General features: G+C 42.2%; 1 protein-coding gene across 2 annotated transcripts in view; it reads left to right on the top strand.

Annotated features, from left to right (window-relative positions):
* Positions 1 to 27,396, top strand: part of VSTM4 (V-set and transmembrane domain containing 4) — an 81,221-nt gene extending 53,825 nt beyond the window's left edge. For both annotated transcript variants that reach the window (XM_070471010.1, XM_070471009.1), the window contains 3 exons: positions 1,480 to 1,586; positions 2,921 to 2,982; positions 24,745 to 27,396. In XM_070471010.1, the coding sequence (XP_070327111.1) occupies positions 1,480 to 1,586; positions 2,921 to 2,982; positions 24,745 to 24,870 (295 nt within the window). In that variant the 3' untranslated portion in view covers positions 24,871 to 27,396. The remainder of the gene's footprint in view (positions 1 to 1,479; positions 1,587 to 2,920; positions 2,983 to 24,744) is intronic.
* The last annotated feature ends 438 nt before the right edge of the window (positions 27,397 to 27,834 follow it).

The following is a 27,834-nucleotide window of genomic DNA, read 5'->3' as shown; positions in this document are numbered from 1 at the left end:
CTCATTCCAGTTTCAAAGGACCCTTTGTGTGCACTTATGGATTCACCATGATTTCCTTAACCAGTCCCATGCTGATGGACAGTTAGGCTGTTTCTAATCTATTGCTGTTACCAATAGCACTATAATGACTTATATGTACCTATTGTACCCATGCAAGAATATCCACACAATAAATTCTCAGAAGTGAAACTGCCAGGCCATAGAATATAAATCTTTGTAATTCTGATAGCCCTGTGATCCTGATTGCTGAATTATTCTGCATCAGGAAGGGTTTCCACTTGTACCCCAATACTTCTGAGCGCCTGACTCCTCATACCCTTGCCAAAAGAGTGCTTTGCCTTAAGTTTGATTGTTGCCATTCTGATGTGTGCAGAAAGAAAGTACAGTACATTTTTATTTGGATTCCTCTTTCTTGAGAAAGTTTTAGCACATTTTCCTAGGTATGAGCCTTTCCTCTTGGGTGAAAACTGTTTACCACCTTCATTCATTTTGGTTATTGGGTCATATTTTAATGGATTTCTAGAAGTCCTGTGTATCATGGAGATAGCCTTTCTTGGTAACTGTACTTACCTGGCCGATTATGTGTCTGAGGACAAGAGAGGTACTCTCCTCTGGGTTGCTGGAGCCAGTAGGATGCATTTGAAAGAAGACTGATGGCCATTCAAGAAAGTGTGTGAACTCTATACGCAGGTAGCATTGACAGCAGGTTTCACATCAGGCCAGTCTGGGTGTGCAGTTTTTGTGTTGTGTGCTTACAGTGTCGCTTAGGGCAAGTCACTTGGCATCTTTGAGTCTTGGTATTCTTACCTGTAATATAAGGCTTACCCATTACTTTGGGTTATAATGGATAACACATAGGATATGATACTACAGTGATTGCATAAGTAACTACCCAGATAACTGAAAACAGTCACCACACTCCTGAGGATCATTTCAGCCTCTACCTTATAGGTGAACGTACAGCAGGAGGATAAGGTATGACCAATCATGGTGGACTCGGGGGGCTCCCAGCTGCAGTTCCCCAGGGTCATTTCTCCCTTGCACAGGGGCTGCTCTGTCTCTGGATTGTGAACTACAAAGACATGTGCAAGGAACACTGGTGTTAGGGGAGCTCAAGAAGTTTTTAGTGATATCTTAACACCCTACTGGTGATATAGCCAAGCCAGACTGAGTAAACCCATTAACTACGTGTAAACCACTAATCTATACATTGCCAAACAATGTAAGCAAGCTGGCCCTGGGTCTCTCCAGAGATTTTGGAGTGTTACACAGCACAGTATATATTCCTAACCAGCTCATCTCATCATCCTTAGCCAAGGGTCAGTATCAGACATCCTTAGGGATAAGCACAGAGCCATCTCATTTCAGCTCTAAAAAAATCCTACCTTACATAGGTTCATCTGGGTTCTCAGAAACTGTTGCTCCCTTTCCTTGGAACAAACCTGCCTTTGCCTTCACCGAGACCTTTTTCTTCTGCAGCTCAGGGGAGACTGTCACCAGCGTGACCAGCTTGGCCCCTCTGCAGCCCAAGAAGGGCAAGAGGCGGAAGGAGAAAGTTGATGTTCCTCCTGCAGTTCCTGCCAAAGGTAGGAGACTAGCCAGTGGTCACCCCCGTGGAGAGCAGAGCCCCTGGGGTCTGATGTGAGTTTAGGACAGGAGAGAGCCAGATGGAGGATGTGACATTCCTGATTATAAGGTCTGGAAAACTCCACCTAGACTCTGATCATATCTGAGCCCTGTCCCTGAGGTGGGCTGAGGGGGGCGTGGGGCCATTGGCCACACACCTCTACAGATGATTCTAAAGTGTATTTCCCTCTGAACTACTAACATAATCTGTGCAAAGCAGGATGGGGCAAAAGGGTGTCTGTTCATTTAAGGGAAAAATTTCTCTGATTTTTCTAAGGATGAAAAACAGGTGTGTAACTTAGTTTGGATTTGTTCTAGGGATAAAATGAGGGTTATTCCTTGATTCCAAGGAATTATGACAGAGAAACATAAATGAGGAAGATGGGCATTTCCTGAGGCAAGAACTAAAGGTGTCTTTAAATAGCTCCTCAAATAACTGTGGCTGACTTAGGAGGTCATACCTCAAAGGTTTTGATATATAGTTGGGAATACAAGGGTTTCCCCGATGAATAATTTAATAACAAGACAAGATCCATTCTATTCCTCAACTGGGAGTTTCTAGGATGTCCCCTAAGCACCCTTGGAGCCCTGTGGTAGAAGGCAGTGTTGCTGAGTCTGAACATGTATCAGGTGGACGGAAGAGGCTGGGAGTCGTGGGTGTCCTGGGAGGCATGACATGTGTGGGGAGGGAAGGGGGTGGTCCCTGCTCTGGGTTGGGCAGTGTACTGTTGTAGCGTCTCATTCAATCAGAGTAGACAGTGCCCTGTCTAACGAAAGACGAAAATGAGACTCAGAGAACCACGTGGCAGAGCCTGACTCTGGGTTCAAGCCCCAAATCATTTAATGCTAGTTAGTTACATGACATTGCAGGAGGAGCCTCGGTTTCCTCCTCCGTTAAGTGGGGACAATAAGACCCTCCCTAATGACCGCACAGGGTGGCTGTGAGGGTCAGAGGTCACCACCATCAGGGTTAGTGTGCAGCCAGGAGGAAGCCCCAGGGAAAGTTCCAGCCTCAGCCTTAACCAAGTGTACCTGGTTCTCACCTGCACTGACCTCTTTGTAGCTGGTGGTGTTTTGTCGACCTTGTTGAGGAGAGAGGGTGACATGTCCAAAGGCTAGGAGGGGATCACCATTCCCCGAAGGGCACCAGTCCAACTGTTACCTGGATCAGAAACTGAAGTTCTTCCATGAAGGCAAGAAGGGGCCCGTAAGACTGTCTGTGGTGCTCATGGTAATGTGGACTTTAAGGGTCCTGGAAGGAATTGCAAACTAAACCCTTGACGTGTTTCTACAGCTCCCATCGCCACCACGTTCCATAAACCGAAGCTGTTAAAGCCACAAAGGAAAGTCACCCTGGTGAGTAACCACATTCTCTGTGCTGTCCCCTCAAGCCCTAAACACACTCTGGTCCAAGGAGTACCTTTATTGACTCAAAACATGCTCCAAGTTCTTGGTGCTTCGTCCAAGCAAGGCCGTTCTCTCTTCTTGGGTCAGCTTTCGAGCCAATTTTTCTCCATACCTAGTTCCCAGAGTGGCTTTTTAAAAATCCACATAGGATTGCTTTTTATCATCCATGCTCCTTTTTGAAAAGAAGGAAAAAAAATCACACTCTGGAATGTTTAAAATATAAAGTGGACCAGCTTGTATACATTTGTTTTGATAACCACTCTGAAGAGACTGCAAAAGAACCTTCCAGAATATATGTTGTACTTTTTATTTTGAAATACTTTTTAGATTTACAAAAGCATTAGAAAGATGATACAGAAAGTTCCTGTCTACTGTACGCCCAGCTTTTCCTAAGGTTAACATCTCACAAAGCTGTGGTGTATTTGTCAAAACTAAGAATTTAGCTTCAGCGTATTACCATTAGCTGCACTCCAGATTCGGGTCAGATTTCAGCAGTTTTTCCATGAATGTTCTTTTTCTGGTGCAGGATCCCATCCAGGCTAGCACATGGATTTCATGGTCCTGTCTCCTTAACCTCTTCCAATCAGTGCCTCAATTCTATGGCCTCGACACTTTTAAAGAGTAGTAGCTACATTTTTTAGAATGTCCCTTGCTTTGGGTTTCTCTGAGGTTTTTCAATGATTAGAAATGAGGTTATGGATTTGAGGGAAGAACAATACAGAAGAGATATGCCTTTCTCATTGCGTCCCATGGAGGGGACCTGCTGTGACATTCACCTTGACCACTTAGTGAGGGTGAGTCTGCCAGACTTCTTCATATAAAATCACTACTTTTTCCTCTCCATCCTCTATTCGTTAGAATTCAATCACTAAGTCCAGGTCACACTCAAGGGGAGTAGAGTGAAGCTGCACCTCCTGAAGGGAGGGGTATCAAAGACTTTGAGGACACATGAAAACCACCACAGTAATAGGTATTTTAGGGGAGATACATCAGCCTATGCAAATAGTGTGTTTTTCCTTGAACTTTCACCTACTTATTTTAGTGTTCATCTGTGGGTTTTGCTTGTAGCACTTATTACTATGGTGAATTAATGGTGATTTTCTGTTTTCCTCAACCCATCTCTGTTTACTACTTAAAATTCTTCTATAAGCAAGAGCTGGCTCCCTTCTCTTATTGATTTATTCACTAATTTCTTTACATCAGTGTGCATACATGGAGATCTAATTTCTTTTAAATGTGTACTTGTATTGTTATTCATTTTGTTGCTAATTTTGTTCAGCAGTTATATATTTGTGTGAGAAAGAGAGAGAGAAACAGAAAAAAAGAGGGAGAGAGAGGCAGAGAAACTCGCAAGCCTATTCTAAAATGTGTATGTATTGAAAAGGAAAAGAACAGAAGAGTCGAGTGTTTTTATATGCCAATTCACAAAATTTACATCAAAACCACAGTAATTAAGCCATGTAGTAAGTAACTGGGCTTCCCTGGTGGCTGAGACAGTAAAGAATTTGCCTGCAATGCAGGAGACCCAGGTTCAATCCCTGGGTCGGGAAGATGCCCTGGGGGAAGACATGGCAGCCCATTCCAGTATTCTCGCCTAGAGAATTCCATGGACAGAGGAGCCTGGCGTGCTGCAGTCCATGCGGTCACAAAGGGCTGGACACGACTGAGCAGCTAACACTTTTACTTCGCTTTCAAGTAATGGTATTAGCACAAGAATAGACATATAAACCAAAAGAACATAATAAAGAGCCCCAAACATATCTGCATATGTATTGTCACTTGATTTTATGACAACAGTGACATTGCAGTGCAGTGAAGAAGGGATTATCTTTTCCGTATGTGGTGATTATCTTTTCCATATGTGGTACCGTATATATGTGGTACTTCACACCACACAAAAAATTAATTAGTATGAAAGGTAAAAATAAAACTTTCTAAGCATAGTGTATCTACACAAGGTCAGGGCAAGCAAAGATTTTCAAATCTGTAATGTTGCGAGCTTGATGGTTGCAGTCAGTACCTGTGTCCTTCTGAATCCAGAGCATAAGGTTTTAACCAGCTTATTCAAAGCTTTGTCTCAGAGGGAAACCTGGATCTCTATGCATGACTCTGACATCTCCTGGCTCAGCCTTACTCATGACCTATTCTGTGCCCAGGTTACCTGCTGTTCCTCTGGGCAGTATGGCTCCTCTGTTTTCCAAGAGAGAACCTCCTTTCCCCTGCAATGAATTGTGGGTTCTGTTTTCATGCAGTGTGATTCCATCTGGTTCATGTCATCAAAAATTCCTCACCATTTCTGCTCTATTGATTATACCAGTTTTGTCCTCAAATACAGCAGCAAAGGTTTTGCTAATTTCAATAGATCTATGGTCATTCAGTGGACTTTGGGAAACTCAGTTGAACACAGAGGCTGAAATGATCAACTTTTCTTAGAGCATCATGCATCCTACCCATGAGAATCAGACTCCCCGATAGTCTGAGCTCAGTCTCCCAGCTGTGCATACCACTGCACATTTGTGTAGGTGTGGGTGCATCTTTTCCAGATCTTTTATTCCTAATCCTGGTATTTATTAACAACCTCAAGACTGATTATACTTTTGTAAATTTTCCCCATTTTATATTCTAAGTTGCTCAGGGCCTGTTGTTTCTAATCTAATCTCTTACCCCTTGTAAAAACAGAAACTGCTCTTTATTGACGTTCCAATGATACATCCCAGGGATATATAAGAAAAAGTGCTTTTTTGCATGTCATCATATTTAATTCTCACAGTAAGTTCCCCCATTCCTAGAGTTGCCTGTGAGGACACTCAAACACTCTGCTTAAGGAAAGTGGGTTCTTACAACCCACAGTGGGTAGCGTTGCATCTCTCATGAAGAAAGGGCTGCTCCCCCAGAGGATGGAGCAATGTCAGCAGCCTTGAATGGGCAACACAGTGCTGCCTCCTTCAGCAGTTTGGGGCCACTTATAAATGAAGTAGATTCAGTAGCATTTAAAAAAGTAACTGGTCCCAATCACACATTTTTTTTGTTGTGGACTTTTTTGGGGGGGCTTATTAAAACCCCCTTCACACCTAAATTGGCCCCACATGAGTTTTTTTTTTTTTTTTTACTTTTCATCAAATTTTATTTTTTTAATTAATTTATTTTAATTGGAGAATAATTATTTTGTAATATTGTGATGTTTTTACCATACATCAACATGAATTGGCCACAGGTATACATGTGTCCCCTGCATCTTGAACCTCCCTCCTACCTCCTTCCCGATGTTATGGACTTTTTGTTTGTTTGAGCTGTTGTGCTCCTCTGGGACAGAGATCCAACAGAGGAAATTCTTGATTTGCACAGAAAGTAAGTCAGGGCAGTTATATATGCAGTTCAAAATGGATTCTTTGTTTTATGGAAATATCCACAATGCAGTTATTAAATACCAATTTTCCTGTCCTTTGATCATTTAAAATATGAAAAGACTTAAAATGTTTTAAACCAAATTTTCCAGAAATGAGTCAATTTGAAAACCAGTTTGCATCTACAACAATACACAATAAAGGAAAGACCTGACTCTGAGTGTACCTCTGCCTGATCAGCAGTTTAGAGTCAAAAATACCAGGCCTAGTGTCTACAGGTTTTGGTTAATATTAAGATTTATTTTCCCAGTAGGCCAGCATTGACCTCAGTCTCAATTTGGTCGATATTTATCTCTCAGATCAATAAGTCTTGATGGCAGCTGAAACTACAGTCAATAGCTACCTGTTGACTCACACAGGCCTTGGTGGGTAATTTAGAAAATAATTTAAAAACATCTTTTCTTTGGGATCTGGTACTAGTTTAGGTGTTTAATTCTATAATTGCTGCATTTTGCCACAAGTCCATAATACAGTGCTTCCTAAAGTGGTCACAGGCCACAGAGTTCTCCAGCCCCCCAGCCCCTCTTTCCAGAGTGATGTTGACACATGCTCATCCCAAGAAAGCAACCTGCCCATTGCCTCCACTGACTCATTGGCAAGAAGGAAGAACCTCAATTTATTGGGCATTTACTATGTGTCAGCTCCTCTGTTAGGTGCTTTGTAGGCTCCATCTCCCTCCTCTCAACCACACATGCCGACTCCCAGCAGATCCTCGGACTCCAGGCAAAAATGACAGGCCTGGGTCCTTGCATTTTCACCCTTGAAGCATAACATCTTTTCTTATGTTTCCAAGATAACATGGCATTTTGCAAGAAGTATATATACCAGAGACTAATAGTGGTTTGAAAGAAAAAAATGATAGGACTCGAGAAGAAAAAAGAGGTGAGAAAGGCATTTTAGATGTTTTATAATTGAAGTGTCAAACTGCCTTCCCCTATTTTAACAAAACAACCAAACACAACAACCTGTTCTCAAAATTAGCTTATGAAGCCATGCCTATTACCAAGGGTCTTTCTGATAGACAGTGTGTTCCCTTTGTCTAACAACCTGGAATGCTGACAATGAATCATTATTCCAAAATATCAGTGGTTCTTCATCCTTAGGGGGCCAGGATGCATTTTCTCAAAACTCAAAATGTGTAGTTTTCCTTCCAGTTGGTGGTGGGGGCATGGGTACTAGGTCAAAGACTCCCAGAGGCCTTCAGGGGACCCCTGTTTCCTCCCCATGGTTTTGGAGTCCCTGAACCCACTGAGATAATTCGCACACTTCCAGAAAAGGCTGATGTTGCTTCCTTGTCTCAGAAGGAACAGAATATGTTTGATTTCTTTTTCTTGCCCTGGGTCCCTTATTGATTCAGAGACCTCGTGGAGGAAGAGAAAACACTTTCTGTGATGGGGAGGCGAGACCCCAATAGTAACAGGGACTGTGAGCCGGAGGGTCGGGTTGGCAGCATCCCCAGACCGACTCACAGAGGATGCAGGCCCGTGGGCTCCTTCTGCCGCAGGGTCACGCCTCCTCACTGAGGCTGCCTCAGTGTATTACCTCTGTTTCCTGTCTCTCTAGAACCAAGTCACTTGCCTGTAGCGCTCTGTAGCTAGAAAGATCAGACTACCCTTGTTCTCTAAGGAGAAACTATCCCTTGCAAGCAAAAGGCTGAAGACATGGGGAAACCAGTAACATCAGGGGCTTAATTACAAGTTTCCCAGTGGGTCTCTTGTATCCTGTCTCCCTCTCGGATCCATCTCCCGCACTGCTGCCTAGGGATCCTTCTCAAACACAACTCCAGTCATGTCACTTCCCTGCTTAAAATACTCTCGTGGCTCCCCCTTGCCTCCAGGATGAAGCACGGCTTCCTGCGAGCGGCAACTGTCAATCACTGATCTCCCACTCCACCCGCCCACCCCGCTAGCCTGTGTGGTCCAGGTCCCCTTCCTGCTGGCTCCATGGGCTCTGTCCTGCACCTGCTGCCTGGCTCATCCTCCCACAGGGCTGCCTCTCACCTCCAGGATGTAGCTCACACACCACTTTCTTTTGTGAGGCCTGCTGCTCCTTCAGCCCCATTTCTTCACACATCTGGACTCTTCCAGGCATCAGTTCTACCCTGTGTATGTCAGGGACTTCCCATCGCCAACTCTCATGGCACATTTTAGTTAATCTGTTATATCTGACCCCTCAAGGTGTTGATGCCCTTGTCCCTGGAAGTAAACATGGGTACCTGCCATCACCCCAGCTAACTGCTTTCCCTCTTCGCTGTCACCTGCCCCCAGATGGTTAGGCTGGCCTCTGCTTCTCCACCTCTTCAGAGTGTTACCTGTCTCTGGGGTCCTCTTCTCCTTGAACACATTGCCTGGGAGGCTCAACAGTCTCACAGGTGCAACAGCCGCCTGAGCAGCACATTGGTTTCCTAATCTCAAGTCTTCAAGCCAATTCCACACTGGTTCTTCTGACTGCTTATGAAACATTCCCCAGGGGGCTCCACATGTACCCCACACTTAGACACACAGAATTCACCACCTTCCCCCGGTCCTGCCCCACCTAGGATATCCCTGCTGAACTCTAGGTGCCTTCTCCCTCATCCGCATGTTCATTGGTGACCGAAGGCTGGCTGTTACTTCTCAGGCACCTGGCTTGTCCTTTCCTCCTCCCAGCCACAGCTGGCCCCCGTGCCCACCACCTCCCCATCCATCTGACTTCAGGACTGCCCCCCGCCCCCCGCCCCAAGGGTTCCTGCAGCACCTGACCTCATCTGTATCTTAGCACTTCTCATGCCTGACTCAACTTTCTCCCTCACTAGAACCACATTGTGCCTTTTTACAAAGTGACCTTTATGTTTCTCTTACTGTGAAGGCTGTACGTGGTAGACACCTTAGATACTGAAAATATTTTTTAAACGTTTTTAAAAATTGTGTTAAAATACACATAAAATTGAGCATCTTAGCCATTTTTAAGTATACAGTTCAGTGGTGCTAAGTATATTCACATTGTTGTACAACCAATTTCCAGAACTCTTTTCATCTTGCAAATGTCTGTACTCATTAAATAGCTCCCCACTCTCCCCTCCCCCAGCCCCTGAATGCTATCCTTCTACTTTTTCTATAAATTTGACCACTCTGGGTGCCTCATATCAACAGAATCATTTGGTATTTATCTTTTTGTGATTGGCTTGTTTTACTTAGCATAACATTGTCAAGGATCATCTATGTTGCAAGATGTGTCAAAATTTCCTTCATTTTTAAAGCTGAATAATATTTTGATTTATGTATGTATATTACATTTTGTTTATCCATTCATCTGTCGATGGACTCTTGGGATGCTGCCACATGTTGCTATGAACATGGATGTCGTTCTCAGTGAGAGTGCACAAGGGTTTTGTTTTCTCTGCATCCTTGCCAACACTTGTTGTTTTCTGTCTTTGTTTTTTTTTTTGTAGCCTTCCTAGTGGGTGTGAGCTGGTATCTCATTGTGGTTTTGAGTTACATTTTCATAATGATTAGTGATGCTGAGCATCTTTTTCATGTGCTTTGGCCATTTGTATATCTTCTTTGTAGAAATGTCTGTTCAAGTCTTTCCCCATTTTTATTTTTATTTTTTCATTTATTTTTATTAGTTGGAGGCTAATTACTTTACAATATTGTAGTGGTTTTTGCCATACATTGACATGAATCAGCCATGGATTTACATGTGTTCCCCATCCCGATCCCCCCTCCATCCTATCCCTCTGGGTCTTCCCAGTGCACCAACCCTGAGCCCTTGTCTCATGCATCCAACCTGGGCTGGTGATCTGATAATATACATGTTTCGATGCTGTTCTCTCAGATCATCCCACCCTCACCTTCTCCCACAGAGTCCCAAAGTCTGTTCTGTACATCTGTGTCTCTTTTTCTGTTTTGCATATAGGGTTATCATTACCATCTTTTTAAATTCCATATATATGCGTTAGTATACTGTATTGGTGTTTATCTTTCTGGCTTACTTCACTCTGTATAATGGGCTCCAGTTTCATCCATCTCATTAGAACTGATTCAAATGAATTCTTTTTAATGGCTGAGTAATATTCCATGGTGTATATGTACCATAGCTTCCTTATCCATTCGTCTGCTAATATGCATCTAGGTTGCTTCCATGTCCTGGCAATTATAAACAGTGCTGCAATGAACATTGGGGTGCACGTGTCTCTTTCAGATCTGGTTTCCTCAGCGTGTATGCCCAGGACTGGGATTGCTGGGTCATATGGCAGTTCTATTTCCAGTTTTTTAAGGAATCTCCACACTGTTCTCCATAGTGGCTGTACTAGTTTGCATTCCCACCAACAGTGTAAGAAGGTTCCCTTTTCTCCACACCCTCTCCAGCATTTATTGCTTGTAGACTTTTGGATAGCAGCCATCCTGATTGGCATGTAATGGTACCTCATTGTGGTTTTGATTTGCATTTCTCTGATAATGAGTGATGTTGATCATCTTTTCATGTGTTTGTTAGCCATCTGTATGTCTTTAGTTCTTTGGCCCATTTTTTGGTTGGGTCATTTATTTTTCTGGAATTGAGCTGCAGGAGTTGCTTGTATATTTTTGAGATTAATCCTTTACAGAATAGAAAGCCCAGAGATAAATCCACGTACCTATGGACACCTTATCTTCGACAAAGGAGGAAAGGATATACAATGGAAAAAAGACAACCTCTTTAACAAGTGGTGCTGGGAAAACTGGTCAACCACCTGTAAAAGAATGAAACTAGAACACTTTCTAACACCATACACAAAAATAAACTCAAAATGGATTAAAGATCTAAATGTAAGACCAGAAACTATAAAACTCCTAGAGGAGAACATAGGCAAAACACTCTCCAACATAAATCACAGCAGGATCCTCTATGACCCACCTCCCAAAATATTGGAAATAAAAGCAAAAATATACAAATGGGACCTAATGAAACTTAAAAGCTTTTGCACAACAAAGGAAACTATAAGCAAGGTGAGAAGACAGCCTTCAGAATGGGAGAAAATAATAGCAAACGAAGCAACAAAGGATTAATCTTTCCCCATTTTTAAATCAGATTTTTTGTGTGTGTTTGTAGATGTTCTTTATATATTCTGGATATTAACTCCTTTCAGATATATAATTTGCACATATTTTCATCCATTCTGTAGGTTGCCTTTGCACTCTGTTGACTATGTCCTTTAATGCCCAGAAGTTTTAAATTTTGATTAACAGTAGTTTTAAAGTCATAGACAACCTTTCCATCACTGTGTCCTCAGTGGGGGACCTGGGATCTGCAGACTGTATGTGGAGTGAATGAATCGAGGACAAAGATTTGAGATTGCAGCTCTAAGTCCTCACTGCTCAATGTGAGGTCCAGGGACCAGCAACCTGGGCATCACCTGGGAGCTTGTTGGGAAAATAGCAGCTCAGGCCCCACCCTAGATCTACTGAATTAGAATCTGCAGTTCAGCAGGGTCCCAGATGAATCCGATGCACCTTGAAGTTTAGGAAGTACAGTTCTGAGTAACTTAAACAGTAGCCAGCTCTGGTTGGGTTATTGCGGCAAGACAGAGTCATCTCTGGCCACCTTCAGGAATAGTTATACTAACATTTTAGTAAGACAGGTCAGCCCACTTGGGAGAATGGTGAATTTTCTCATTATCAACAGAGATAATTAAACATGAGAATCTGCTTCTAAAGGATATTGTGACTCTCCCTCATTTCTGAAAACCTTTCCTGGATAGCTCATCCCCATCTCAGCTTGGCATAGCCCTGTCCTATGGTCTTCTAGGACCTCTCAGTCACAGGTAGAGTATTCTGATGTGTAGGAATGTGTAGCCAAGACCCATTTGCCTGGGATTCCCTTGAGTTTATAAAGTCTGCAATAAACCTGCCTCCTCTCATGGAATCTGAAAGATCAGAGCACTTAAAACAGCCCGAGGATGAGGTTCATTCCATCATTGTTGAAGGGAACCTGTCTTAGGAGAGGGCCTTCCTTCCACCCAGTGTCAGCCCAGGACCGAGATGCCAGCTCTGTTCAGTGTTTCCCTGGTGTCTGGAAAGAACCCCCCTTCGTCCAGCTTAATTTTTACTATCCAGAATGTACTTCTAAGACCAAAAAGACTTTTTCTCTGATCAGTAGCAGAAAAGGGCTTTGAGGCCCATTAGACCCCAGTGATGGAATTCTGAGAAGATTTTAATAATAACCCAAACTCCAGCAAAATTATTTCCAGAGGACATGCATTTCAGGTTTCTTGAAGGATGTTTATAATAAGCTGGAGAATTTCTCTTGTTGTCATTAAATGTGCTAGCACTGGTTTCAGTTGAATTCTACATGAAAAGGATATATTAACCTGAATAATATATGTTCATAATCTCGATTTAAAATTAAAAAGAAGGAAAAAACCCACAACCACATGAACAATATATCGCCCCAAGTAAAAGCCTTGGGAAAAAAACAAAAACTATGCTTGTACCACGCTAGTCCCATTTTTAGAGAGATAAAATTTCTATGCCCCCCTCGGTACACATGCATATCCCATTATTGTCACGGGGAGTTATGTATGTCGACTGGAGGGAAGAAGAGATGCGGGGCTTCGGAATGGATGAGAGTGGGGAAAACAAAAGTCGTTTCATTTCATGGGCTTCCTTCAGTCAGAGAGGGAGGGGTGAGCGGCTGGGTCTTTCATGAATGAGATGTGATCACCAAGAAGTCAAGATCAGGCATCCCAGAAGTGGCAGTGGGAACATCCCGTATTAGGGACTCAGCCCTGATGCAGGGTTGTCCCCTGTAGGCCAGGAGCTCGGTTCTGATGTCCCTCCGCTGCCTTGCGCTGTCTCCAAACAGCTGCTGGGCTGGAGGCTTCTCAACTGTATCACAGGCCAATGGAGGTTGGTCAAGACTCTGATGTTCTTAGCGATGGCCCAAGTGAAGCCATTACTTTCAGGAATCTTTTAAGACTGGTAGCACCCTGGGCACTCACTGGGGACCCTCTTTTGGGAGACGATGGGAATCCTCTAGAAGTGATACAGAGGGAGTCTTCCCCGTCCTGTTCTCGAAGGATAGTGCAGCTGTGTGCTTTCAGGAGGCAGGTGGCTTCGGGATTGACCACTTCAGAACTGTGTTTCTCCCATTTGCTGCATCACAGATTCATTGGAATTGTTTTGCTGTCTTTCATTCAATGTTGACAAGGCGTGTACAGTTGCTCTAGGGGTTGCAGCGTTTGACCCCTGACAAAGGTGAATAGGTGTCATAGAGGTGAGCTGGGGCCAAGAACAGCCCAGGCTGAAAGCAGGCCTGGAAGTCCAGCGGGGCCAGTCCACTGAGTAACTCTGCCTGGTCACACAGACCCACCCGGCCTTTGGGGGTCCTGAGCCCACTCTGGGGCAGGCCCGTCCCTGTGTGTCTACAGGGAATGTCCCTGTGAGAGGCAGCTTGCTTTCCATCTCAGCTCAGCTAATTTGCTGCCTTTATTGGGCACTTCATTGTTGGGATCATTGCACTGCCAGGAAATTTTTTTTTCAACTTTTTCATTCTGTTTTATTTTTGTAATCTCATGGAGCAATATCATTTGTGCTCATATTTGATTTTTTTTTTTAAAGCCTATTTCATTGAAAACTTCAGTTTTGAATGCAGAGCACTTCAGAGTTGTTATTAGAAGACTTTTTCAATCTCAAATAGAGAATACTAGAAATGAAGTACCATTTTGGGGGGAAAAAAAAAAGAGAGTAATAAAGCATCAGCAACCTGTAATATCTGTAACATCAAGCTAGGCATCCAGAATGTCAGGAAGAAAATTTCTATGTGAAGCTCAGTTCATGACAAACTAATGGTATATATAGGGGATTTTGTTTCCCTAGCCACATTCAATGCTTATTTATTATTATAATTTCCTAAAGCTGAATTTATAAATTCTAATAAGCACATGTGTGGCAATAAGACACAGCCCTATGAATTAAGATTATAGAGTATGCACAGAAAGATGATGAATGCAAACTATGAATTCAGTCATAGGTGACCATTGCCCATGTTACATATAAATCCAACAAATGAGCTAGCATACCTACTACTGTTTTATATTTGTGCTTCATGCTTGCTTTGTGCATTGTACATTGTGTCTGTGACATAATGCTGGTGTTGGTAATGGTATTGGTGCTGGTGGTGATGATGGTGGTGATAATGATGGTTTTGATAGTGGTGATACACACACCTCACTTTGATGGCATGTGCCCATGCAGGTACTACCCCAGTGCTTACCAGTACACACATCAAGTAGCTCCTGTGTGCCAGGTAGCACGTGGGTCAGGTATCTTCCTAGGAGCTAAGTTGTTGTGGCATGGTCCAGCCCACTCCTGTCTACTAGAGAGAGGAAATCTCTCTGGCATCTTGAAAGCAGCCACTGTGGGAAGATTTACATATGTAAGTCCGCAAATGCTACAAATGAATTTTCTTCTTGGAGGGTCAGTTGCTCAGCAGTTTCCCTGCATACGCTGGGTGCAGCAGTGGATACATTTGACAGAGCCCCTGCTCCCACTGAGCTGAGTGATGGGGTGAGAGGCTGGTTCTTGCGCTGGCTCTGGTGCTTGCTAGCTATTGGCCCCAAGCTTGCCATTTCTTGTGAAAGGACAGTAAGATGGACTTTATGCAAAGAGCTATTGATGTACTAAGTAAACACAAGGTGCTATCATTGCATTCCAACGTGAGAAGCCAGATGATCACCAAACGTACACTGCTTTTTAGTGCCAAGGCATGATATGCGCTCTGCAGAGCAAGAGAGCAGGGTAGGGAGCCAAGCAGGGACGTGTTTGATGGGGTGGGGGCTGCCTTGGAGCGAAGACCTGATAGGAAGGAAGCCAGCTGCACTGCCATGTGGGAAAAGAACATTCCAAGCAGAGAGCATAGCCCAGGCAAAGGCCCCACACAGGAAGAGTTGTCCAGGTATATCCAACAAACATAAGGAGACCTGCATGGCTGGAACACTGGTCAGCATGGGGGACATATGATGTGAGCTGGGGACAGAGGAGTCCCAGGGCAAGATTCAGAAGGATGAGGATGTTTATAAGGACACTGGATTTTATTCCAAGTGTAAAGAGAAACAACAGGGAATTTTGTGCAGAGCAGTGAATGGCATGATTCAACTGATCTTTTAGAACAACTATCTGTCCCGCTATTAAAAAAATTGCCTGATTTTTTCTGGCACTTGCCTGAGGTCCAGTGGCATCCAGCAGCATCTGGTACATGATGTTTTCCAAATAATCTCTGACTGTCTTCTTTTCTCTGCTTCTAAATATTTCAAAGGGACCAATTGTTAAAGCAACACTTGTTCATTTCTGTGATAAAAATTATAGTCATAAGAATAATGGAGCACTTGTGTAGCATTTGCTGTTTAGCTGCCAGGTAATTTTCTAAGTACATTACATTTATTAATGCATTTAATCCTCAAACTAACCCTGTGGGATAGGTACTAGTATGGGTCCCACTTTACCGACAAAGAAACACAGGTACAGAGAGGTTAAGTAACTTACCCAAGGTCACACAGACAGTAAATAAGTCAGTCTGTAAGAGTCCATGCTCTTAAGTACCACCAGGCAGACCCTTGCTCGAACTGATGAATCTAAGTGTTAAAGATTGAGGTTGATTAGAAGATTGAGATTCAAGAGTGAAGATTTTTAAAGTGGACTTCTGCATGGAAGTAGGTAACCAAACACTCTCTTATTCAAAGCATAAGCATTCTCTTGAATAATACTGCCAGGAAAAGTACATTTGGAAGACAGCTGGGAAAACATACATCTGCGGTCCATGGGGAAGAGAAAATGAGTGACTGTATTAGATCATGGAGCTCTCACTGTGACACTGTGAGAAGTGTCATGTATCAGGACCCTCCCCAAGAGCGTTGTCCATAATTACATTTTAGCTTCCAAAACATATGTTGGTGAAATCTAGAGATATCCATCTGTCTGATGACTCGTAAGCCTCAGGCCTTTCAGGGTAAAGCTTCTGCACCTTCTAAAGCCAGTCACTTCTGCCTGTCCTCAGAGCAATTAGCCAGGGGCATGTGACTTTCCATCACATCAGATTCATTCAGGGAATGCACTTTGCTAAACATCCTTTGAATTCTCTAGACTTAGGAGCATGATGTGAATTTGCTCTGCTCATGGTTTCTGAATGACTTCATCCAACGCAAGGTGCCAACACACCTGGATAAGACCTTGAAACCTTTATCTCCATCCAAGGCTTCTCTGCTGAGTTACAGAGGCTTTCTAATCCTTCCAAAGTCCTAGATAACACTGGGTATTGACCATCAGTCACTGGATAACCATGGAGAGGGGAAGTCAGGGGTGAGGTAGGACTCTGCAAGGCTTATAGATGGCTGGAACAAAAGAAGTGGGCCTCAGAGAGCTCCTCTGTCTCCATGCACAGTAGTGGAGAGTCCTGTTCTCTAGGTTCAGATTGTCAAGGTGCACCTAGGTCTGCAGTCACAGCTGCCTGCTGGGTTTGGGAGTGCAGCTGGATCCCAGCCCCAGCTAAGGAGGATTCTGGTATGAGTTACGCTGCTACAGTCAGTAAAGCTTCCCTGTTGTCTTTGGAAGGTCACTCTTTTCCCCTTTGGGATTTCAAGGTCTGCTGTCTATCTGGCTGGCTCACCTGGGTGCAGTGCGTCCACATCAGAGTCTTAGTCGCTGCTGCTGACCCTGCTCTTGTAAGTTCAGGGGGCTGCTCCTGAGCAGAGGGTGGATTCCAGGCAGGACTGCCTGTCTCTGAGTCCAGGCTCTGCCTAGCAATGGCTGCAGGACCTGGAGCCATGAACCTGCCTTTTGAAGCCTGTTTGCTCCTCTGTGAAGCGGCCATGACCACTGGCCCCACCTCACAGGACTGATATGTGAGGAGTGAGTGAGTTAATGAAGATTAGTTAACAGTTCCTGAGTTCTGTCTCAGAAGGACCAGTTCTCAAACCCCGCCATTTGTCGCCTCTCAAAGTCACTTCTGGGTTGCATCCTTTGTACCATCATTTAATGTCTCTGTCTTGGAAATATGTTTATTTTGTTCATTTTGAGCCTTTATTTTCATTTAATGTGCTACTTTTTCCTTCTACAATATGTTTAACTATAAATAAATAGGCCATTTGACAGACCTGTGGAACTCAAAATTAAGTCAAGTTCATTTCCAAGGCAAGTTGATTCTTACAGGACATTTAAGGAGTTGGAACCTACAAGTTTCCACTAAAGGCTTTCCATCAAATAGAGCTTCTCTGAATGTACAATGCCAACCCCCCACCGAGTGGCCATTGTTGCCCATGTATGGATGTTAGGAGGGGAGTGTTTGTTTTACCAGGTACTCCTCTGTTGAATAAAAAATGAGCACTTATCTCAAAAGGGGAAGAGGAAGTCTGCCCTAGATAATATGGATAATATGTAATTCTCTCTGGGGTAAATAGATTCCTGATCGTGCAACTCGGTAGAACTGCAATCACATTTTTAAACTCTAAGGTGACGTTAGCATAAACATCCCATGTCCTAGTTATTGATCTGTTACTGCAATAATGGTATTACCCAATTGAACTTCTGACATTGGAGAACTTTCAGTGGCTGCAATTGCATTTTTCTTTTATTCCTTCAACTTAATTCAACTTGCACATCCATCTGTGATCTCTGTGAAAAGGTGTTGTTTTGCAGGAGTCTGCATAGAATGTTAAACCTCTCTCTCTCCTGGTAGGAAAGTTATTTCTTGGCTTGATTCCCAAAAAACATACCTACAAAATGAAGCACTCAGAAACTTCCATTGAGGAGCTTGAAGTGAGGTGTGTTTCCAAGAGGTACACAACTTCTGAATTCTTTGAGGCTGACTTTTCTGGTGTTAGCTTTAGCCAGTAAATCCTTCCCCATTGACATATCACTAAAACTGAGGGTAAGTGGGACTTAAATGAGAAGTGGGAGATCCAGCCTGGAGGCTGTTGTCTGCTGTAGCAGCGTCTCACCACTGGCAGAAAGGAAAGATAGGGGATGAGAGATATGGCATTTCAAACTCTGATGCTTGCAGACTCACTTTGTTACACCTGGAGTCCAGAAGATTCCTTTACTGTATTCGAAAACTGGTCTGTGTGATCATCTTTTCCCACTTCTTCTGAGGGGATGTCGTGCAGTATAGGAATTTAATCGGGCACAGCATCAGTGAGAATTTGAGTGCAAGTCTGGAATTGCTGAGTCCCCTGGGGACAGTGAGAAGGTAATTACTGGACTAGTAGCACCTACTTGAATGGCTAAAATAAAAAGTACAAACAAGACCAAGCGCCATCATGTATGCAGAGCAATGAAACTCTCAGTATTGCTGGAGGAAGGGAAGAATGGTGTGGACACCCTGGATGGAGAGTTTGGCAGTTTCTTTCGAAGTTAAACATACTTTCCATACAATCCAGCAACCCCATTCTTGGGTGTTACCCTAGAGTAACAAAAATCTCCCACACAAACCCGCAATGAATATTTATAGCAACTCAGTTCATAATCAGCGAAAACTTAGAATGACCCAAATGTCCTTCAGCAGGTGAATGGCTAAGCAAAATGAGGCGTGTGACACACAGTGGAATACTTAGTAATCCAAAGGAGCAAACTGTTGATACATGCAGCAACCTGGATGACACATGAGGGAATTATTCTGAGAGAAAAATGCTGACCCCACAAGGTTACATACCATGTGATGCCTTTCACATGACATTCTCTAAGAGAGAAAGCCTCAGTGACAGAACACAGGTCAGGGTTACCTGAGGGTCTTGTCAGAGGGAGGACGTGACTGCAGAGATAGCATGAGGGCATGTGCCGGGACTGTCCTGAGTCCTGTGAGGGCAATGTGCCCAGAAATCTGTTCTTGTGTTTGGATGCATATAATGATCCATTAGAAAGTCACTTTTACTACATGTCTTTTAAGAAAATTAAATTAAGAAGTGAAACAAAATTCTTGGTGTCCCTGGAAGACATAGTAGGAGATGAGAATAGATCATTTTTTTTCATTTATTTTTATTAGTTGGAGGCTAATTATTTTACAATACTGTAGTGTTTTTTGCCATACATTGACATGAATCCGCCGTGGATTTACATGTGTTCCCCATCTTGAATCCCCCTCCCACCTGCCTCCCCATCCCATCCCTCCGGGTCAGAGAATAGATCTTTAATCCTAGCTCAGGGGGTGCACCACGCCTGGGTGAACCTGTGGGGTGGAGGGGTAGGAGGTGTCACCCGCATTGGAGAACATAGCTCAGGGGCATGGTTAGAAAGATTTAAATATCTATGCAAGTAAATAAATTAATAAGAATTTATTATAAAATCTCCTCACTCTTTGGCTGGTGAGCAGTTTGCCCGTGCGACCACACTCTGCAGGCAGCTACTGGGTGACGGCGTCCGGGCCACTCTCCTCCCCTCCTCCCCACGAACACTTTCACTGAACTGAGAAAATTTCCTTTTATTCTTGCCTTCCTTGGATGCGCTGACACGTGTCTACATCTGAGCCTCCATCCCCTCTTGCTCATAGAATTCCAGTCCAGACCAGGGGAGTGGATTCTTCATGACTGGGAGGAAATGGATGAAAAGTGAGATTAAAGACACATAAAACAAAGGGGTTTAGAGCCTACACGACACCACGCAGTTGACACAAATACCAGGCCTCTATTGGAGGAATAGAAAGAGAAATGGGCCAAGAGTCTTTTCAGGCCTGGTGAAAGGGAAAAGAAAGTAAAACCAAACAGTCCTGGGGAAGAGGACTGTTGCTTCTCACATGTTTAGAAAGCTCTGGGGCTTCTTCTAAAAGCCCCTACCAGGACTTCCAGCTGTTGGTCCCCTGCCTCCTCCTGTTTCCGGGAAACACAGCAACAGCAGACCAAGGTGTCAAGTTCATGTCCGAGGCCTGGAAGTCCTGCCTTCTGCACTTTGCTCTGTGTTTTCAAGTGCAGGCAAGACCTGCTGTCGAAGTGTTTGTGAACAGCCAGTTCAAGAGTATTTAAGTTTGTTTTCTTGAGTGCTGATGTCCCGTGTACCTCCAGCACCACCAGGACTAGGACAAGGGCTTGAAGAGGGCCATTTGAGGGCCAGAAGCTGTCAGAGAACTAACTGAAGTGTGTCTTGATTCACTTTCAGAGACCCACTCACTGCACTCCAGTTCTATAATTGCCATACACATTAGGAGTAATTCTGTATCTTAAATCTAAACACGTTTGTGTTGGCAAGACATCACCTGAAATACAGGTGGGGCCCTATGCAGGTCGCTCACCCTGGCTCTGCACCATTGCAGTTGTTCCCTTTAACCTTGACATTCTGCTCCTGGCTCCCAGTTTGTCTCCCAGTTCTGTAGTCTTCCCTGTTGTTGTTTTAGTCACTAAGTCAAGTCTGACTCTCTGTGACCCCATGGACTGTAGCCCACCAGGCTTCTCCGTTCTTGGGATTCTCCAGGCAAGGATACTGGAGTGGGTTGCCGTTTCCTTCTCCAGGGGATCTTTCCAACCCAGGAATCAAACCTGCATCTCCTGCACTAGCAGGCAGATTCCTTACCGCTGAGCTGACAGGGAAGCTGAGTCTTACCTACTCTCACTGATATGCCAATATTGTTCTCTAAGATACTTCTTAATGCACCTAAGCCTTCCCCTAAAGCATCAGTGCAGAGAAAGGTAGCTGAGTGAAAACTGGTGAGAAGTCTACATTTTCCCCTTTTTAGTGGTGGTAAGAAATTTATTTCTAGTTAAACAAGCTGGGAAACGTAATTAAGCACATGGTTGATGGGGATAGCCAAGGATGCCTGCCAGAAAAACAATAGGTTCTTTAAAGGTGCCAAGGACTAATATGCATCTCCTGTTGGAAACTGTATACACTTCACAATTCAGAGCCTCTTGTGTGCTGCCTCGTACCTTCAATCAAATTATTATATTCCAGAAATATGCATAAGGGAAATGATTCTACACATTTTATGGTGGGTTGCTGCTTGTAGCAGTAATTGAAGTACCTTGCCACTTATGAAAGTACTAATTTTATTTGTTTTTATTGCTTTTCTAGATGCAATTATTTATTTAGTGTGCTTTGGCTTTATTAAATTATGTTTACTATAGGAACATCATAAAAATGTATGAAAACAACACATCAGCCAAGCCAGCCTGGTGACCTGTATTGAGAAAGCTAGTGTTATTTTTCATATCCAAACATAATGGAATAACTTAAGAATAAACAGATAATCTATGCTAGAAAACAATGCAGTTTCAGAGTAATGTAATAAAACACCTGGACAATACGATTTCATAAATCTTGGTTCTAAAACTTACATGAGTTGGGTTTTGTGTGCTTATTTGAGGACACATGACATTTCTAAATGGAATCATTATAATGTGAAATGTAATTAAACCAAAAGGCAAGAGGTAAATGGTATTTTTGTTGGCTGGTGAGATGTGGATGACTAAGAAGAACTGTAAAGATTTTTGGTATAAAAAGACAAGCAGGAGGCTCTGACCCATGTACCTGTTCTTAACACTGAAGTTTAAAGAGAGCCGGGTGACTATGAAGGTGGCTTGGTGGTGTCCCTCACCAGCAGGTACTGGCTGGAGGTCATTCTTTACATTCCCCTCCCTGCACCTTAGTATGATGCTTCATCTCAAAAGAAAAGAGCATTTTTGCTTTTGGCACATGTTTTAAGGAACTTAATGTGAATGTATACGATTTATTTGTCCTGAGTTTTGGTGAGTTAATCAAGGTATAGCACTAAAAATAAAAAAAAATCTACGACAACACAACCAAAACCAAAAACCAAAACCAGAGCTGCTTAAATAAAAGTGAGGTGTCTTTTATAACTATAAATCAGTGACTAGCTTTTATTTTTCTAATTGTGAATTAAAATTAATTAATCTGCTGTTTAAATAATGTACCATCTACAAGAGTCGACAAATATGTACCATAAAGTGTGAGTCTCTCTCCAACCACATAGTTTACTTCCCCAGAGGGAACCTTGAAGACCAAGTTCTTGATTTCCAGGTGAGTTCTAAGGGTTTTCTGAGCACATAAAATATATGCATGTGTATTTATTCCCATACACACATAGTTACACAAATGATAGTAAAACATGCAGTACCCATATGGCTTCATCATTCTTTTTAAAGACTGTGCCGAATATTTCATTAAGAATGCATCGGACTCCTATTGATGTTCACTGAAGTGTTTCCAGTTTTTTGCTTGTACCAATAACATTTCTACCAACAGTATACAAGAGGACTTGTTTCTTGCTGTTTCTTTTCGAAAACTTGTAGTTTGTCAGCCTGAAAGACAAGAACTGATGTCTAAGTGATTTTAAATCTTTCTTGTCTTATTTTGAGAGAGGTGAGGTCTCATTTAATACGTGAGAACTTGTGTATTTCCCTTCTTGTGAGGTCTTTGATCCTGTCTCTTGTTCTTTGCTTAATTTTCTAATGGACTGTTGGCCATTATTGTTATTCAATTGTAAGACCCTTTGATCAGAGTTGTGAATATTTTGCTCATTTTTTTCAACTGTTCTTTGACTTTATTTAGAGGATATTCTGCAATATATTGCATGAAAATCTGCATGTCATTTTTCTATTGCTCCTGGGTTTTGTAAGACTTTAAAACACATATTTTAAATTGGTGAGATTTTAAAAAATTATTTTTAAATAATTTAAATAATTGTTTAAATAATTGCTGAGATTATTTTTAAAAAATTTTCCCACACAGTCTTCTAGCACTTTTGAGTTTATTTTCCATGTTAAAATTTAAAATTAATGTGGCATTTATCTAATATAAAGAATGATGTGAACAATATGACTTTTTTCAATTGGCTAGCCAAGTATCCCAACACCATTTGTTGAAAAATAATATTTGGGCTAATTTATGCATGTTTTCATCAATCCCATTGATGTCTATTCATTTGTTGGTATCACAGAGTTTTAATTATAGTAGCTTTATATTTTTAATGTCACTGGAGTTGGATCACAAATTATTCTTTATTTTAATAATTTTCCTTAATTATGGTAAGAAAAAAATCTATGACTGTATTATATTATCCAGAATTATTTTTAACAAAAATTTTAAATGCCTTTCTAGTATCTATAGAGATAACCATATGGTTTTTCTCTATATTACTGTTGTGAATTATATTAATAATTTCTCTAGTACTGAACCATTTATTCCATTCATTTATTTATCCCATTTATTCTATTCCTAGAATAATATCAATTTGAGCATGATTATCTTCTAGTGTGCTTTTTTGTGCTGAGTAAATCTGACTTATGCTAACTTACACACTAACAAATGAAATTGTTCTAAAGTATGTGAAGTTTTTCCTTTTTTGTAATGCTCCGAATCAGTTTAACTATATTGGGATTATCTGTTCCTCAAAGGAATTTCTTTTGGAAATTCTCTTATCAAACTGCCTGTGGCAGGTGCTTTTGACAATATTTTCTCTCTTCTTCCTTTCTTCTTCTGTTCCTTTCTTTTCTTTCTTTCCTTTGGTGGAATTAGTACAGTCACATGCTACTGTTTAGAATTTATATTTTTCTAGAATATTACTCACTTTATCTTGTATTTCAAGGTTTTTGCATTTCCCATTCCATTCATTTATGCTTTTTCCCTTCCTATCTTGATTAAGTTTTTGTTTGTTTCGTTGGTGTTTTTTAAGCATAAACTTTTGGATATTTTTATTTATTCTCTTGATTTTTCTATCTTCTGACTTCTATGTCCAGTGTTAATTTTTTTTCTTGGTTCTTCCTTCTGCTTTTGTTTATTTTGTTTTTTTTTTCTAACTTCTTAAATTGGATGTTTGAACCATTTCATCCATATTGTTTAATATAAATATTTAACGTTATGACTTTTCTCTGAGTACTACATTCTTAGGTTCCGGCGTGTAATATTTTCTTTGCCATTATTTTCATCATATGCTGAAGTTTTAGTTTTATATAGATTGAGTCACTTAAAATTTCTAGGTGATAGCATTCTAGTTTTGTTGTTAATTTCTAGGACTTTTTGTTTCTGTCTCTGTTTTATTCTTTCCAGCAGAGACTGTTAGTTACATTATTTTTACTTTGGAATTAAAGTTTACTTTGTGGCCTCAGGTTTAATCCTTTTTGATAAGTGTTCTATGACAACTTAAATCATATGGTGTTTCACTGCAGGACATAGTGTTCTATATAAGATGACAGGATGTAGCTTTAGGTTATTTAAGTTTTACATATGCCTTAAAATTTTTTTTCACTTATTTCCCTTTGAATCCCCAAAGCGCTATGAAAATACAAGCCTGATGAATGGATGTGTGATGCTGAACTCCCTGTGGTCGGCTCCAATTGTGTTGTTTTGTCTTCTAGCCAAAGATTGCCGAGGAGAACTTGACCTACGCTGAGCTGGAGCTGATCAAGCCCCACCAGGCAGCCAAGGGCATCCCCACCAGCACGGTCTATGCGCAGATCCTCTTCGAGGAGAACAAGCTGTAACCCTGCATCCTATTTAATATCTGCCACTCCAGTTATTTATGAAACTTTGGATACAAAGTCCTTATTTTTGTATTTTCACTCGTGCCTTCTGTGTGGTGGGAGCCCCTTTCCAACGGCATTTCAGATGCCTTCAGAGAGGTATGACGCTCCTTTCTGCGAAGAGCAGGGGCCGCAGCCCTTTGGATAAATCTCCCAGGACAAGATTTTCTGGGTCTGAGCCCTGAAGGGTGAGGACTCTGATTCTGAGACCATTCAAGAGGATTTTCTGCTGAGCCAAACCCCTGTATGTTTTTTTTTCTCTTCTTTATCTTTTTTTTTTAATCTGAATTGTAATCTTCTACCCTTCCTGTATCTGTGATATCAAGCTCATAGTATATAGCTAGAGGAAATACCATTATGGGCCCAAGTGTGAGATGGTAGAGATGTACTAATTGGTTTTCAAAGGATCAGATAACATTGCCAGGGCACCCAGAGCAGCATAAAGTGCTTATTGTAAGCAGTCATTCAAGATAGCATCTCTTGTTTTAAATAGATGCACTGACCCTGGTGACTCAAGGGCAGAGAGACAGATTATGGGGCGGTCTGAGGTCTAAGCCAACAATGAACTGTCTGGATACCCCTGTGCCCATTTCCCCACCCATTATTGTTCACAGCCACAGGACAAGGAGAACATTGTTCATTCTGAAGTGCTTCCACCTCTTTGGCAGGGGGGCTTATCCCTGCATAGAGACTATTCTCCAAGAAGTTCTTACTTACCCTTTTCCAAAAGGAGCAGGGTGGTGTGCTTTTGATTGACAGAATAGAGGAAGGGGGCCTCTTGGAAGTGTGCCAAGGTTACTGACTCTAATTGAACATCCGTTTGTGTAAGAGCAAAGTCTTTTGACTGCTTCCCCAATGGTAGGAGACTAGGAAGTATAAGCCAAGCTGGAAAAACGTGTCCTGGATACCCCCCCACACCCTCCCCCCCACACCAGCCCATTACAAAGTGCCTTGCTGACTCAACTTTGCATGTTAATTCGAATGGACTTGAGTGGGAGGGAGGCAGGGATGCCTGGCAAATAGATCTATGAGAAAGTTGCTCTGTGGACCTATATGACATCCATGACCTCACCATTCTGGAACAGGCCAAGCTATCAGCTGTGTTGTTAAGGACACTTGATGTGTGAGTGTGCTATGGGTGGGTTTTTACTGCACACTACAGAAATTGTTTGGCTTTGTAATGGACCATGTATATATGTTAAATTATATATTTTAAACACAATCTGAATGTGAGTTGTGCCCCTCTGTACAGCCATGTGAACTTGGTTGAGGTTCTTATCCTCTACTGGTCTCAGACTCTCTATTTATACAAAGGTGAGTTAACCTCTCATAGAATTCTTATAATGGGATAATGACTTGGAAGATTCTGGATGCTAGAAATTGCTACACAAGTACACTATGTTAACATGCATGCTAAAACTAGTCCATATTTTTAAAATGAAATGCCTTTACTATTTAAAGCTCTCATTGTGTTAACTTTAAAAAGTAAATATTTGTCCATGAACTTAGCTCTATGGTAACTTTCCCAAAGACCTGTGATAGCTTATGAGTGCCTCTCGTGGTTTACTGGAAAGGGTCCAAGTCAGGAGCAGGTAATGATTTTCCAGAAGCGAAAATATCCTGACTTTACAAAAAGGAAGTCATTCTCCGCTGCCTGTGCTTGCATCTCATGCCCTCCTTCTTGCCAAGTTTCCAAGGTAGTGAGTAAGCGGTGCAATTTCTGAAGAAGCACTCACTAGAACTTTCCAGACAGGAAGACATCTTTTAGAACAGAACATACGGTTAGTACGTCTTTCATATCATCATTATCCTAGGCATCCTATCATGTTTTATCATGGCACTTCGGTAGGACATAGTTACATGGTGTTGTGCGAAAGGAAAGTGATTTCCTGATTTGTACAAGGAGCTATTAATATACAGATGGGTGGGGCCCTGGGAGTACCAGGTGGGAGTGGAGAGTGGGGCGTCTGAAGAGGTGATGGAGAGAGGGCGATGGAGAAGGAGGCCTCTGGGCCTCTGCAGAACTGAATCGAACTTCAGTCACCTGCAGACCCACCGTGTTAAATTCAGTGGGGTCTCTGTGTCATCACATATGGAAATGAATGCATTCCACTGAGAAGAGCACAGGTTTTGAAGAGTCTCTGTAGGTTAAAATCCAACAAGTCATTCTTATAGATTCAATTCAGACTCTTGCTCCAAAACTCTGGTCATATTTGCATAAATCCACGCAGAGGTGTGTGAGGAAGGGATCCACTGACATGGGGTTTAAGAAGAGGCTTCAAGACCAATACCTCCTACTCAACATGCTTCCTAAGGGAATCATGGAAGCTCTTGGCAACATCTGAGCACAGCTTGCTCCGCTATTATCTAGGAGCAAGCTGTCCAAACTTTGCTCAGGACTGGGAGCAATGAATGATTTGTACCTAGTGCTTCTTTGGGATGATAAATCTTGATGTTATTTTCAGAATAAACTTAAAAATAAGTCTCCTTATTTGTTTTCTATCAAATACACCACTATGTCTATATTGTCATTTCTAAAGATAAGGAATATATATCATTCAAATGGAAATGAGGAAAAGTTCTTCACTTTGTTTTTGTTGTAAAGCATCTGTGGGAACAACTATAGATAGTTTTCAACATGGACAACGGCTTATACATTTAAATGAAGGACGAAGAACCCATTGCTCAGAATGGAATGCAGTGGCTCTTGCATGCAGAGTGCACAGACTCTCAGATTTGGTGGGGATTTGGTTTTGGTCATGCATGGTGGAATCATCACAGGAAGCAAGGATGGGGAAGGGGTATCCCCAAATGAGACTGCCTTGCCAAGTCACAGCCCTGGACCCTGAACTAAAGCAGTTGTGATGGGAAGACAGGGCTGGGATTCCTTTTAGATCACATTTTCATTAAATCATCATGTCTCTG

Source organism: Odocoileus virginianus, chromosome 7 (genome assembly GCF_023699985.2).
Source record: "Odocoileus virginianus isolate 20LAN1187 ecotype Illinois chromosome 7, Ovbor_1.2, whole genome shotgun sequence".
Lineage (NCBI taxonomy): Eukaryota > Metazoa > Chordata > Mammalia > Artiodactyla > Cervidae > Odocoileus > Odocoileus virginianus.
The sequence above is the reverse complement of the archived record's forward strand: the minus strand, read 5'-3'. Positions and strand labels throughout refer to the sequence as shown.